This window comes from Periplaneta americana, chromosome 8 (genome assembly GCF_040183065.1).
Source record: "Periplaneta americana isolate PAMFEO1 chromosome 8, P.americana_PAMFEO1_priV1, whole genome shotgun sequence".
In the NCBI taxonomy this organism is placed as follows: Eukaryota; Metazoa; Arthropoda; class Insecta; order Blattodea; family Blattidae; genus Periplaneta; species Periplaneta americana.
Genome location: NC_091124.1, coordinates 40175105 through 40190837, shown reverse-complemented (window position 1 = coordinate 40190837; position 15733 = coordinate 40175105). Strand labels below are relative to the sequence as shown.

The 15733-nt window shown below is 35.1% G+C and overlaps 1 protein-coding gene across 6 annotated transcripts in view; it reads right to left on the bottom strand.

The window, feature by feature from the left end:
• Lmpt (four and a half LIM domains protein limpet) overlaps window positions 1-15733 on the bottom strand; it is a 964594-nt gene that overhangs the window by 240761 nt on the left and 708100 nt on the right. The window contains exon 1 of one of the 6 annotated variants that reach the window (XM_069832781.1): window positions 8200-12014. The exons of the other annotated variants lie outside the window; for them this stretch is intronic. Coding sequence (XP_069688882.1) covers window positions 8200-11874 — 3675 coding nt within the window. The 5' untranslated portion in view covers window positions 11875-12014. Of the gene's footprint in view, window positions 1-8199; window positions 12015-15733 lie in introns of those variants that run through there. 6 annotated transcript variants of the gene reach the window in all.

The window sequence follows — 15733 nt, the reverse complement described above, 5'->3', positions numbered from 1 at the left end:
AATGTATGTAAAATTGAAATAAAAACCAGAACAACTCAGGCACAGGAAATGCGTTGAAATGAAATCTCAGGAACCACCTACATCATCATCATCATCATCATCATCATTTAGCTGTGCGGGTCTAACGACACGTGCAACATGATGCTCAGTACAAATATTCCTCTAAAGAAATTGAGTGATCCCCATTTTAGAGGTTTTCTTCAAAAATTCTCTCGATACAAAAACTATTTAAGCGATAGGCGAAGACGATTCAGCTTCGACAACTTACGAGAATATATCGTTGTTTGCTACAAAGCTAGTAATTGCATCAATGATGACGAGGACTGAACCTTGCAAGGTATGTACTACAGTACGTTATTTTTCTTTTCCTTCTGACTGTACAGAGATACAGTAGTATGTTGACGTCGTCTGTTTACGTTTAACACCTGTTCAGCCAATGGCCTGAATGAAAAAAAAATGTAACATATAGTAAATGTGCACCTATTCAACGATAAGTCATCCCGCATCCACTGCTAATGATAATGCTATCTATATTGATGAAAATTCTTATGATTTATGGCAAAGCAATATATGCGAATTCAAAAAAAAAGGAATTACAATCAAATAAATTTGCACTCGCTAGATTCTTAGCCGCAGAAAATTAAACGTTCAGTAGATACAAGCTGCAGTAACCCCTTCCAGAGACATCTCAGTAAAATAAAAGTTACATAACTCAACAGGCCTACACGTGTTATGACGTTCACCTGCAGTTTCCGCTTCATCTATATTAAGACTGCTTGCTCATGGATAACTTCTCAGCGGCCACGTTCATCAACACAGTCTCAATCCCAGGAATCCGACTGTTACAACCATGGAATTACTCCACGAAAATCGCGGTGGAAAAAATCTTAGCTTTCAAGAAAGAAAAATACTCTCTTGTCTCGATCGCGATTACGCTAGAAAGTCTGACAGATCTCAGTGTTGATCAGTCCAGAGTGTAATAACACTCTACCTAATTTCCGTATTCTAATTTGTGAGCTTATTTTCGTTTAGCCATTACATAATAATAATAATAATAATAATAATAATAATAATAATAAATAAATTTTAAATAATAATACAATAAAAATAAAAATAGTAGTAGTAGTAGTAGTAGTAGTAATAATAATAATAATAATAATAATAATAATAATAATAATAGTAATAATAATAGCAACAGTATCACATATGAACCTAAAAAGATTCCTATATTTCTAAAATGTGATTAGGGTCTATTGTAACTGAATGCCATTAACGAAATTGTTTCTTCCTAGATTTATGGGCTAGTATTTATTTTTTACGAATTCCAGTTTATTCAAAATCCGTCTCTATCTACGTAAGTTATTTCATTATTTCATTATTTAATATTTATCTCGTTTTAATTCCTGATTCTATCACTTGTTTATCTGCTTCCATGCTGTTCAGAAATTAAACATCGCTCGTTTTTCATAATAATAATAATAATAATAATAATAATAATAATAATAATAATAATAATAAATAAATAAATTTTAAATAATAATACAATAAAAATAAAAATAGTAATAATAATAATAATAATAATAATAATAATAATAATAATAATAATAATAGCAACAGTATCACATATGAACCTAAAAAGATTCCTATATTTCTAAAATGTGATTAGGGTCTATTGTAACTGAATGCCATTAATGAAATTGTTTCTTCCTAGATTTATGGGCTAGTATTTATTTTTTACGAATTCCAGTTTATTCAAAATCCGTCTCTATCTACGTAAGTTATTTCATTATTTCATTATTTAATATTTATCTCGTTTTAATTCCTGATTCTATCACTTGTTTATCTGCTTCCATGCTGTTCAGCAATTAAACATGGCTCGTTTTTCATAATAATAATAATAATAATAATAATAATAATAATAATAATAATAATAATAAACTGCATCACATATTAAGCTGGAGTCGCTCTGAGTGGCGCAGTTGGTATAGCGCTGGCCTTCTGTGCCCGAGGTTGCGGGTTCGATACCGGCTCAGGTCATGTCATTAGATTTAGTTGCATGTAAAAGAAGTCCTGCGGGACAAAATTCCGGCACACCGGCGACGCTGATATAACCTCGGCAGTTGCGAGCGTTGTTAAATGAACCATTTAAAAATTATTAAGCTGGAAGCCTCTTACGTTAATAACGTTTTGGATCTCAGTTACAGCAACTGACAGAAAAAACGAGACGATAACATTAACTAAGGAGGTGACAGACCGCATATTTTTCTGTAAATATCACGGCAAGCTTCGGAATTTATATAATTTGGCTGTTAATCTTTGTTTTACATCACTAACTTCCATATCAAACAAAAGCACCGAAATCTGCGATCCCAAAAACGTATCTCTCCTTACATAATTCTGAAGGGGAAAATTTCAACGCTAGAATGCGTAAGGAAAGAAAGGATAGTTTCTGTAATCTCTAGTCCACGAAGACGCGAGGCAAGCTGGTAGGACCTAAGCTTCATGTCGACTAAAATTGCCTGAATAGGGAGGTGCAATTTGAAATTAGAAGTGGACGTGATGGTGAAGGGGTGAAAGAGTAAATTCAATCACCAGTGGTTGTGAACTTCCGTCTCAAAAACTAAATCGACGTGTTTTTATCTCAAAATCGTTTTCCCTGCACATCTAAAATTATTCAAGGTAAGAAATTTTAAAATTAATACACGGTATCGTGTGTGTATATGTGTATGAACTATTCATGAGTCATTTCATTGCATATTAGTGGATTCCGGATGTTTGGAAAATGCCTTTTTTACTGAGTGGAAGTAAATCATTATTTGCACATACATAAAGTGACTTGGAGTAAATCAAAGTGATAGAGCCTATTTTTATCTTGCCTATTTTACCTTTTTTAAGGTGTTTCTTACTAATAAATGCCTCTTTTGTCATTTTAAAGCAATATTTCTTGTTTATTTGCAATTTTCTAATTATATAAATATAAATAAATTTAGCTTCCCTTATGAAAAGGTTGCCAGATTTGACAAAGCGTATTAAATATAATTTGGAAACACACTAAAAGGTAAAATGATAAACATTTGAAACGGTTAGGGAATTGAATATACAAAATGTGCCCAATGTGCCCATATACAGTTAAGAAAGGGGGAAAAATATCGTCAGATAGGTTAGAATGATTTGAATGCCATATACCGCGAGAAAAATAATAGTACGGATTTATTGGCATTGATATCTAAACCAATCAACAGCCATTGGTTAAGATAATGTAATGTATATGAAATTTAAATATTTGATATAATGACTAACTTTACTAACAATAGTAAATAAAAGTAATTTATTTCGGTGCTTAATCTGCTAATAATCGTGCTTTAATACTGTTGGTGTAATATGAATAATGATCGACAATCCACAGTTACAAATATAATAATAATGATCGACAATCCACAGTTACAAATATAATATTGTCATATCTTCATGGTACCAAAAATCAGCTTTATAATTTTAAATATTATGCTCGTTCTCATAGAAGTTGTCACGTAGCATTTACAATTATTGTTTGGTTTCATATTTTCAAATATTACTGTTACAATTTTGTGCTGCACGTGTTTATTATTGCAGGAGAAAGAAATTTGAGTGAGGAACAGTCAGTTATTGTCGGGTGACAGAAGGTATAAGATCGGTTAGCTAGAATGCCTAAATTCAGTAAACCACTGAAAAATAAACTTCATGCTTAGGGGAGAGTCGGGTAGTATCGGACATCGGGTAATATCGGACAGTGAGTTTCTTTCATCTACCACACGATGATAGTACCTGATTGACATGGTTACGTTTCTGTGATGTCGCATAGAGAAACGTAACCATATCATTCAGGTACTACCATATGGTGGTAGATGAAAGAAACGCACTGTCCGATACTACCCGACTCTCCCCTACGTTAGTGAATTTGGTGCCCATGTGTTTTCAACCGATGGAACAGTTTTGTTATGTAAGATTTGTGGGGGGGGGGGAAGTAGTTTATACGTTACCATGTGTCACCTACGAAGTAAATATGTAAGTTTTGTTGATATAATTTAAATTTATTGCTAAAATATATTATGTCTTTTTAAACTGTATAATGCCTTTTTCAAAGATTATTGTGTCTTTTTTTTTTTTACGTTTTTATTGCCTTTTTTTTGCCTGCCTATTTTAACTGTAATAAATGCCTAAACATCCTGACTCTACATATTAGTAAAGAAACTGATTTATGTAATTTAAACTGAGAATTCACTGGAAAATAACATTATAAGTGATAAACTGCATCAACTGAACAATCTGAACGATTGTCTGTGATTATTTCGTTTCTTAGCATATTTGCCTTACATCTTCGGAATCTTGTCAATAAATTCGTATCCGCCATCTTTAACGATGTTTCATAACTCTGTCTTAGATATGCATACATCTTTTCAGCATAAACGAACTGTTAAAGCAAGTTTTTTAATTGAGAACCAAGGTAAATTATAACTCTAAATAACTAAGCAGTTGATTAATTCGTTTAAGAAACCTAAGATCAAGCCCGTGGGCGTTTTACTGTTGGACAAAAACACAATTCTTGGCAATTGAAGCGACGTTAAAACACAGACGCTGTTCTGCTCTGTATTTATCTCTGCCTCCAAGTGCGATCAGAACTGAAAACGATCACGTTGTCAAGCTGTTTCGATCTTACAACTATATCGACTTCCAGAATACGCTCAACTGTTCAGCAATGGAAAATCTGGCCATCACATTATTCACATAAATTGAGAATAAAAGGAAAAAGAAGCTCCATTTTGCGACCTAACCTAAAAGCAGTTAAGTGAAAGAGCAATAAGCATTAATTATTATGCCACTCACAGATGCCAACTTTACGAAGCGTTAGGATCATCTTTGCTGGCTAAGAGAAAAAGAATGTTAGCAAACAAACCTTTTTCAGCACAGAGAGTAATATGAAGAAGCAGATTTCGCTTAGAACGAAGGAAAATCAATATATTGTAGAAACGTCCATCGTCCCACAATGTGAATAACACATAATATAGTAAGCTAATCCATTCAAGAAAATATCACTGAGTATTTACGCTTAAATATATTCTAATAAACAAAATCAAATATTTCTAAGTTAAAAATTGAGAGTATTTCAAAGTTGAATGTTTTTGGTTCAACAATGTGCACCATACATTAAGCTATAAAATACTAGAAAAAAACAACTTTGGAGCCAAAATCCGATAATTGGTAAGTTTTAAAGTCGAATAAATTGTTCTTAGTTCAACAATGTGTAGGCCTATTATACATTAAGCCAAGTTACTCAATTGAATTTTCCTGCTTAAATTGATAATCAAAATACGATATATGGTAAGTTTCAAACGTTAAGTTACTAACATCTGTCGTTCAATTATCTAGCTTAAAATGATAAACAAAACCCGATATTTGGTAAGTTTAAAATTAAGCATCTCTCAAAATTAAAATTTTCTTTATTCAACAATGTGTATTATACATAAGCTAAGTTACTCAAAGCTGTCACTGTGATTTTTCTGCTTAAATTGGCAATCAAAATCCGATATTTGGAAAGTTATAAATGTTAAACTAAGTTCCCAACATCTGTCGTTGAATTTCCCATCTTCAACTGATAATCAAAATCCGATAAATGGTAAGTTTAAAACTGAGCATATCTCAAAGTTAAATTGTTCTTTGTTGAACAATGTGTATTATACATTAAGCTAAGATACTCAACAGCTGTCATCGAAATTTTGTGCTTAAATTGGTACTTAAAGTACGATATTTGGTTAGTTTCAAACGTTAAGTTTCTAACATTTGTCATTCAATTTTTCAGCCTAAACTCATAATCAAAATTCGATATTTGGCAAGTTTAAAATTGAGCATCTCTCAAAGTTAAATTGTTCCTTGTTCAACAATGTGTATTATACATTAAGCTAAGTTACTCAAAACTGTCGCTGAATTTTCCTGCTTACACTGATATTCAAAATAGGATATTTTGTGAGTTTCAAACATTAAGCTACGTTGCTAACATGTCGAAATTTCCAACTCAAACTGATACTCAAAATCTGACATTTGGAAAGTTTAAAATTGAGCATCTTTCAAAGTTAAATTGTTACTTGATAAACAACGTGTATTATACTTTAAGCTAAGTTACTAAACAAATGTCATTGCATTTCCTCTTGAAAAAAAACTTATATTCAAAATAAAATATTTCGTAAATATAAAATTGAATATATTTGAATTCTGGATTACTTTTCTCACAAATATACGTATATTACTCTAACTAAATTAAAAGAGTAGGATAAATTAATTCTTTTGTTTGAATAGATTAATAGTCTTAAGGTCAATATTTGGTAAACGTTCAACAAACGACAAATAATTTTCCTGATTCAATTAAGTTAATAGCCAAAAGTAAATACATGGTAAGTTTAAAATGAAGTATGTTCAAACTTCGATCTTTTTTCTTACAACAAAGCGCAAGTAGGCAAAAATTATTTTTAAATCTCAGAATCATTGGTTAAAATCGATATTTTGTAACTTGAAATGGAGTATATAAAATCGCATTAAAAGAAAACTATGTTATACTTTTGAAATTAAAGTAAAATCATTTCAAATAACTTATTTGTTAGATAAACGTAGGCACGGATTATACACTGTAAAGTAAGAAATTAATTCATAAATATTTCTTCACGAGTGAAGAAAGGAACACAATCACCTACAACTACTCATATTTATACATACAAAGTTATCACTCTTTAATATTTAACACTTAAGTCGGAATATTTTTGTTACGCTGTGTATTTTATATTAATTTTAAGGTAAAATATATTAATTTACAAATATAACTTGTATGAAAAGTCAATTATTAGTTACAGACTCCATTTAAATGTTAGTAAGGACATGAACAATATGAAAGAAATAACTCATTAAAACTACGTGTACCTACTGAAATCACTTTGAAAACTGTTATAATCTGAAATTACTTTACCATTTCTGTTACATTATAGGAGACTGTTTCATGCCTATCCCTAGGAAGTTAATATGGATTAAATTCCAGATCGAAAAGTTGACTTGCGAGGAAAAAGAGGGCATGCTAGGACAAAAAATATCCTCTACACACAATCCCATACGTCATTATGACAGCAAAACTACTTTGAGAAGTAATGAAAACTCGGGACAGTATCGTGCAGTTCATAAAGTATTACTCTAGGAAACCCCGCCATGAATGAGGTGACTGATTTAAATAAAATCAGCAGTTTTGACTACGTGTAAATCAATAAATTTTATAGAATCAATTCAGTAATATTCTGTTACAAGACCAGCAATAACCAAGTTGAAATTTAGCTTGGAAGAATACTGTATGATACTTCAATTTTAAAGAATAGAAGCATTAGTATAACGTTCAAAAGAAGAGGTTTCCAGTAGACATTTTTCATTACTGATGAACCATAAAAAATATATATCTTCCCTTGTCTAAGGCTGTTTCTTCATTCAACTGTTAGGTAGCATTCAGGAGAATTATTATACATTTTTGCATTAGCTTCAACCTCATAAGTCCATTCCGTTTATATTCACTTAAATATAATAAGTTTCTCAATGAATTTTATATATTTAAAGCATCTAACATTAAGATCGTCTTATGTTTCTTTTTTTAGTTCTTTCTTCAAAACAATTCATATATTTGAACAATATGTTATTTTATGTTATGACTGATTCCCTATATTATATCATCTCGTGTTGAAAGTTATAGACCAATCAAGTAAATTTAAATATTTGTAACAGTCCTAATGAATACTACTTTTCCTCCATTTCTCCCATCTCACTTCAATGCAGAAGTAATTACAAACATGTAGTTCTCACTAAATCCAATTCACACGTCAAATAGTCCAATTTAAACCTCTTGTACTAAATTTGGTTTGTAAAATCAAACAATAGCTCATCATGGCAGTGCCCCATTTAAAACAGAAATACACACATTCTGCGACCCAAAAACGCACTTCAAACCCAGCGTGTTTGAATCGTAAAAGCGTGATAAACTACTTCAAACATACCGCTCAGTTTGCTACTGTGAACAGCACACAAGAATAAGTAACATTAGATAGTGAGGAGAACAGTGCACTTCAGAATTTCTCTCTCGCTCTAAAACATAGGGGTAACACCTCCGACTACCTAATGGGTCCCATCTTCACTGCTTACCCAGAAGGCTTCTTTCGGAGCAGACGTTTGCTGTGACGAACTCTGTTCTTCACTCAGGCTGCAATCTTCATCGCCAACATCTTCTTCTCCTCCTGCATCCTCCCCCGTTCTAATGTCCTTTGGTCTCAATTCGCTTTGTTTCGGTTCGATTCGTTCTGCAGAGCTTCCCAGGCGATCCGACTCATCACTAACACCTGTCACTCCTTCGGAAGTCGTTTCCTCTTCTCGTAACACATCGGCGCGTTCCGTCTCCTTTCCTTCTGGTATCGAAGAATCTTCTGTGAGTTGTCTCTCTTTGCTCTCAGCTGTAGTGTTCCTTAGTAGAACGTCTTCGAATGACGACGCTTTCGCAGGTTTCCTAAACTTCTTCCTCGGCTCTTTCAAGCTTGAAGCGCGGGTGATCCCAGGCTTGTTCTCGCTGAAGGACCTGTCCTCCGCCTGTTCTTCACGTGTCGCTATCTCAGTTGCTGAGCTGTATCTCTTGTGTTTGTAACTTTTGCGTCGTTGTAGTGCAAGTTCTTTCCTTGAAAAATCGTTGCCTGCAACAATACTGGAAGGCGACTTTTCTCTGAAAATGACTGGCTCCTGGTCCTCGTCCAACGCGCTGATTTTTTCAGACGTGCTTGTTGTTTCAGATGACTTCTCTTCGCTGGTGCTCGTTGTTTCAGACTCCGTAGTACTTATGTCGTCTGATTTCTTAATGCAAGGCGGAGCAGATGAAGCTTCTTCTGCATATTTGCGCAGTAGTTCTTCGTCCTCGTTTGTAAATACCGCCTCTGGCGTTGCGAAGGACACGGAAGGTCTCTTGATGACAGGAGCTCCAGGAAAGAATGTAGGCCAACTTATATCTGCTTTGGATTTCTTAGGAGTAGAAGGAAGTTTGGGTGGAGACAAGGATGACTGATGCTCTAATGGAGAAACAGATGAGGTATCAATACTCAATGGAGCAACTGGAGAAGCTGATGTATGAACGTCGGCTTCATCAGTCTCAAGAGGCTGTTGAATAATATCTGTAGCTTCATCGGACTTTGTAATTGTCTGGTCAATGATATTATCATTAATATTTACAGAATCAGTTGTAGTCGTTTGAAATCCCAAACGACTCTCTGAGATATCTTCGTCTGCACCTTCACTGATAAACTCTTTCTCACTTTCGAAATTAGTTGAAGGTGTTCTTGGTTCGATGGAAGCTTCGGAAATGTGTTGGGCACCAATTTCTTCATCGAGTAGGTTCTGATCTACTTCAGGAACAAGCTGTACTAGAAGTGCTTCATCGTCTTGTATCTTTTGACATACTTCAGCTGTAGGCTGTTCTGCAACTGTCACACTGCCTGAAATTTCAGGTGTTTTAGAAATTTCTTCACTGGAAACGTCTTTCTCGATGACACCGGGGGTCGCTGAAGTTTCAGTTGCACTGACTGAAGACTGTTGCTCTTCTGCGTCTAATCCGTAGTCTTCAATATGAGTTTCAGAATCGTCGTTTGGATATACAGAGTATTGGGAGTCAAGAGTGTCAGATAATTTGATTGATGGGTCACTCTGAACTTCTAGGTCAACACTCTCTTTGATGTCTTGCCCGTCTTGAATGCCAGAAGTAATTTGATCACTTGGAACTGGAACGTCATTGGAAGTGACATCACTGAGAACGTCCTCAACCGAAAACTCTGATGTTGACGGTTGGAAACTCTCTTCAGTCTTTATATCTGAAGTAGGGAATATCTCTTCATTTTCTATATACGATACTGTATCACTGCCTTGTTTATTAATCACTTCTTCCTGGCGATTTACATCTTCTGATAATTCGCAGATATAATTATCTTGAAGTAACTGCTCAGCAGTAATATCTGGAACTGGAACAAAAGTTTCATTGACAGATGGTTCTTTCTGATTATCACACACTAATTCTTCAGTGACAACTATACGGTTTTCTAATGTATCCACCAAACTGACAGGTTCTTCTTTCAGTCTCTCGGATTCCGACTCTTCTGCGATTGTAGATTGATCGTGCAATGTCTCAACTAAATTGATAGGTTCTTCTTTCAGTCTGTCGGATTCCGACTCTTCTGTGATGACAGATTGATCGTGCAAGGTCTCAACTAAATTGATAGGTTCTTCTTTCAGTCTGTCGGATTCCGACTCTTCTGCGATGATAGATTGATCGTGCACGGTCTCCACCAGACTCACAGGTTCTTCTTTTAGTCTGTCGGATTCCGACTCTTCTGCGATGATAGATTGATCGTGCACGGTCTCCACCAGACTCACAGGTTCTTCTTTTAGTCTGTCGGATTCCGGCTCTTCTGCGATGATAGATTGATCGTGCACGGTCTCCACCAGACTCACAGGTTCTTCTTTTAGTCTGTCGGATTCCGACTCTTCTGCGATGATAGATTGATCGTGCGAGGTATTAACCAAACTGATAGGTTCTTCATTCAGTCTATCGGATTCCGACTTTTCTGCAATGGTAAATTGATCGTGCAAAGTCTCAACCAAACTGATAGGTTCTTCCTCTAGTCTGTCGGATTTCGACTCTTCTGCGATGATAGATTGATCGTGCGAAATCTCAACCAAACTGACAAATTCCTCTTTCAGTCTGTCGGATTCCGATTCTTCTGCGATGATAGATTGATCGTGTAAGGTCTCAATCAAACAGGCAGGTTTCTCATTCAGTTTAGTCTCACCAAATTTCTCTTCAGATAAACGCACATTTTCAAGATCAGCAGACAGTACACTGATCTTCGCTTCTGTATTTTCAACATTATATTCCTGAGCAGTAACTTGGTCCTTCACAAAGTTTTCAGAAGATTCCGCCTCTAAATTGTATATACTAATAACACCAGGAGAAGCTTCTTGCAACCCAACTTCAGAATGTAAAATAGGAACTTTGCTTTCTATATCTAAGTCTTTGGTGCTGCTGATAATTTCATGATGACATTCGATTTCATGATTATCAGAAGGTTTAGTTATGATTTCTGTGTTGAGATCTGAAATGGAAACAAATTCCTCATTCTTGCCAGAAACGTCTGACGCAAACTGAGATATTCCCACTTCCTGAGGCAATTTGGTATCAGTTTCAACTTCAGGAACGAACTTTTCTTTCACATCATACAAGATGCTTGGACGAATTTCAATATCTGAAAATATATCGTAAGTTTCATTTGGAATATGTGATATTCTATCGTCGAATGTCACAGATTTTACAACATCTTTAGGAATTTCTTTCACCTCACTCCCATCAGACTGCAACGATGTCTTGGTATGTGATATATGTTGTAAATCAAAATCTTTCTCGATGAGGTTAACTGATGAAGACGGAATAATTTCATCTTCATGTAAACGTTCATGGAAATGGTCAGTGGACGACACTCGATTCTCTTCAATTTCATGATCTTGTCGCTGAGGAGTAAATCCATTTTGAAAACTGGATGAAGCTTGCGGATAATTTTCGGATGATTGATCTTGCGTATAATTCAACGACCCACTAGTATCGTCAGATGATCTAAATTCGAAACTATCACTCGGCTTACTCCGCCAACGTTCGTAAGTATTCGTATAACCGGAAGTTACAGCACAATGCGGGGTCCACAAAGGGAGGTAGCCATCTTGAAAATGTCGGACACAGGCTATAACTTCCAGAACGCCGACGCACACCACCAGCACAGAGAGCAACAACCCCATGATGCACTATTCGTCAACACCCCTCACAGAAATCTGATATAAAGTTCAAAATCGCCGAAACTTCCATATCCCCACACAAGCAAGGCGACTCTAAACCTACTCGTTCGGTTCCCAACACTCGTTTGGTGAGCGGGGCACGGTTACGCGCTGGCCAGTACCTTGAAGATATTCTTGGGAGCTGAATGTACCAAACATCAAGGGACTCTTTTTTTCTAGGCCGAGGATTTATAATTGTGATAGACCTCAATAAGTAGACGCGGCATGTGAATTTCTGATGGCATCTTTAAAAGAAATGTGTGACATAATCATGTCAGTATTTCATCAATGTGGATGCAGACTTCACAACGAATACATTTTCTCTCAGACATGTGGAATGGTGTTGGCACAGAACTCTATCCTGAGTCGTCAATAGCCCATGTGACGGTACACCTCCGCTAATACATATGCGCGCCAAGTAGGTGATGGTTATCAAATAGTGGTCCGCTGTTCGCATTATTTAACGAAAAATTCATATAAAACTTGGCAAGTGATAATTATTTTCTACTCGTAACGCATAAGAACTTCAGTTTAACAGTAGTTAAGATACGATTACGGATTCAAATACCGCATGGAGCGTGACTATGTGGTAACAATATGGCGACTCATTCTTTCTTAGGTGGAAATCCGGAATATTGCAGAGAAAAAAGAAAAGAGACTTACATGAGTTAAGTTATTTCAAAAGTTGTATGAGACATGTAGTAGTAGTAGTAGTAGTAGTAGTAGTAGTAGTAGTAGTAGTAGTAGTAGTAGTAGTAGTAGTCGTAGTAGTAGCAGTAGTAGTATTAGTAGCAATAGTAGTAGCAGCAGCAATATAATAGTTTTTTAGTTGGTTATTTAACGACGCTTATCAACTACGAGGTTATTTAGCGTCGATGAGATTGGTGATAGGGAGATGGTATTTGGCGAGATGAGGCCGAGGATTCGTCATAGATTACCTGGCATTCACCTTACCAACCAGGTAATCAGCCCAAGCGGGGATCGAACCCGCGCCCGAGAGCAACTTCAAATCGGCAGGTAAGCGCCTTAATCGACTGAGCCACGCCGATGGCTAGTATAATAGTAGTAGTAGCCTGTAGTAACAGTAGTAGACTAGTAAAATAGTGGTAATATTTAACGAAAGTAGGAAATAATTTCAAACGTAGGTCTATATCCTGGGAATGAAACAAAAGTACGAAGTAATGTCAAACGTATATCCTACGAAACAAAGGATAGTACGAAGTAATGTCAAACGTATATCCTGCGAAACAAACGAAAGTACGAAGTAATGTCAAATGTATATCCTACGAAACAAAGGATAGTACGAAGTAATGTCAAATGTATATCCTGCGAAACAAACGAAAGTACGAAATAATGTCAAACGTATATCCTACGAAACAAAGGATAGTACGAAGTAATGTCAAATGTATATCCTGCGAAACAAACGAAAGTACGAAGTAATGTCAAACGTATATCCTACGAAACAAAGGATAGTACGAAGTAATGTCAAATGTATATCCTGCGAAACAAAGGATAGTACGAAGTAATGTCAAATGTATATCCTGCAAAACAAACGAAAGTACGAAGTAATGTCAAACGTATATCCTACGAAACAAAGGATAGTACGAAGTAATGTCAAATGTAAATCCTACGAAACAAAGGATAGTACGAAGTAATGTCAAATGTATATCCTGCGAAACAAACGAAAGTACGAAGTAATGTCAAACGTATATCCTACGAAACAAAGTATAGTACGAAGTAATGTCAAATGTATATCCTGCGAAACAAACGAAAGTACGAAGTAATGTCAAACGTATATCCTACGAAACAAAGGATAGTACGAAGTAATGTCAAATGCATATCCTGCGAAACAAACGGAAGTACGAAGTAATGTCAAACGTATATCCTACGAAACAAAGGATAGTACGAAGTAATGTCAAATGTATATCATACGAAACAAAGGATAGTACGAAGTAATGTCAAATGTATATCCTGCGAAACAAACGAAAGTACGAAGTAATGTCAAACGTATATCCTACGAAACAAAGGATAGTACGAAGTAATGTCAAATGTATATCCTGCGAAACAAACGAAAGTACGAAGTAATGTCAAACGTATATCCTACGAAACAAAGGATAGTACGAAGTAATGTCAAATGTATATCCTGCGAAACAAACGAAAGTACGAAGTAATGTCAAACGTAGATCCTGCGAAACAAACGAATGTACGAAGTAATGTCAAACGTATATCCTACGAAACAAAGGATAGTACGAAGTAATGTCAAATGTATATCCTACGAAACAAAGGATAGTACGAAGTAATGTCAAATGTATATCCTGCGAAACAAACGAAAGTACGAAGTAATGTCAAACGTATATCCTACGAAAAAAAGGATAGTAAGAAGTAATGTCAAATGTATATCCTGCGAAACAAAGGATAGTACGAAGTAATGTCAAATGTATATCCTGCGAAACAAACGAAAGTACGAAGTAATGTCAAACGTATATCCTACGAAACAAAGGATAGTACGAAGTAATGTCAAATGTAAATCCTACGAAACAAAGGATAGTACGAAGTAATGTCAAATGTATATCCTGCGAAACAAACGAAAGTACGAAGTAATGTCAAACGTATATCCTACGAAACAAAGTATAGTACGAAGTAATGTCAAATGTATATCCTGCGAAACAAACGAAAGTACGAAGTAATGTCAAACGTATATCCTACGAAACAAAGGATAGTACGAAGTAATGTCAAACGTATATCCTACGAAACAAAGGATAGTACGAAGTAATGTCAAATGTATATCCTGCGAAACAAACGAAAGTACGAAGTAATGTCAAATGTTTATCCTGCGAAACAAGCGAAAGTAGGAAACAATGTCAAATGTATATCCTGCGAAACAAGCGAAAGTAGGAAACAATGTCAAATGTATATCCTGCGAAACAAGCGAAAGTAGGAAACAATGTCAAATGTATATCCTGCGAAACAAGCGAAAGTAGGAAACAATGTCAAATGTATATCCTGCGAAACAAGCGAAAGTAGGAAACAATGTCAAATGTATATCCTGCGAAACAAGCGAAAGTAGGAAATAATACCCAACGTATATCCTGTGAAACAAATGAAAGCGGTCGAATGTAATGTAAAGTGTTAGCGGTTTGTCTTTAGTTTTTAAATAATTCATTATTCAAATTTTAAGAAAGTTATATATGTCCCGCAATCGCGACGTTAATAGCTTTCGACTGAGACATCACTAAATCTCATAAGTGTTACAATTTCCTCAAAAATTTGATACCAAGTTCAAATTAAGTATATAGATTATTTATGTAACGAAGCGTTTTGACTGCAGGGGCTAATACGAGCCGACAATATAGTAATTGGAATAGTATCTAACTATTAATTTGATGAGGTTTTCAAACTAGAAAACTATGAGATAATAATTGTTCAAATATATTTGACACTTCTCAGCCATAGAGGCTAATAAGAAACCATGTGCTACGAACGAAGAATGGTGTAATAGAAATGGTATGGGAAACTGAAAAACTGTGAAACGACATGTGCCACAGCCATTTTGTCCAGTATAAATCACACACTATCTACTCGAAATCGAAGCGCAGTGCCTAAAGGGAATTGCTTGTTAAGCAATGCGAAACTTGTGACATAACTACATTTTATTTTACCATACCTTAGGTTCAAATACTCGCATCTAAATGATTTATTTACTTATCATAGCCTATTTCTGCTCATTAAATATGTATTACCTACTACAAGTTATGATATATTGCTTTAGTTCTTGGGGAAAAAAGTTAATAACATAATTAAATTTTCATTAATGTTTATAGTA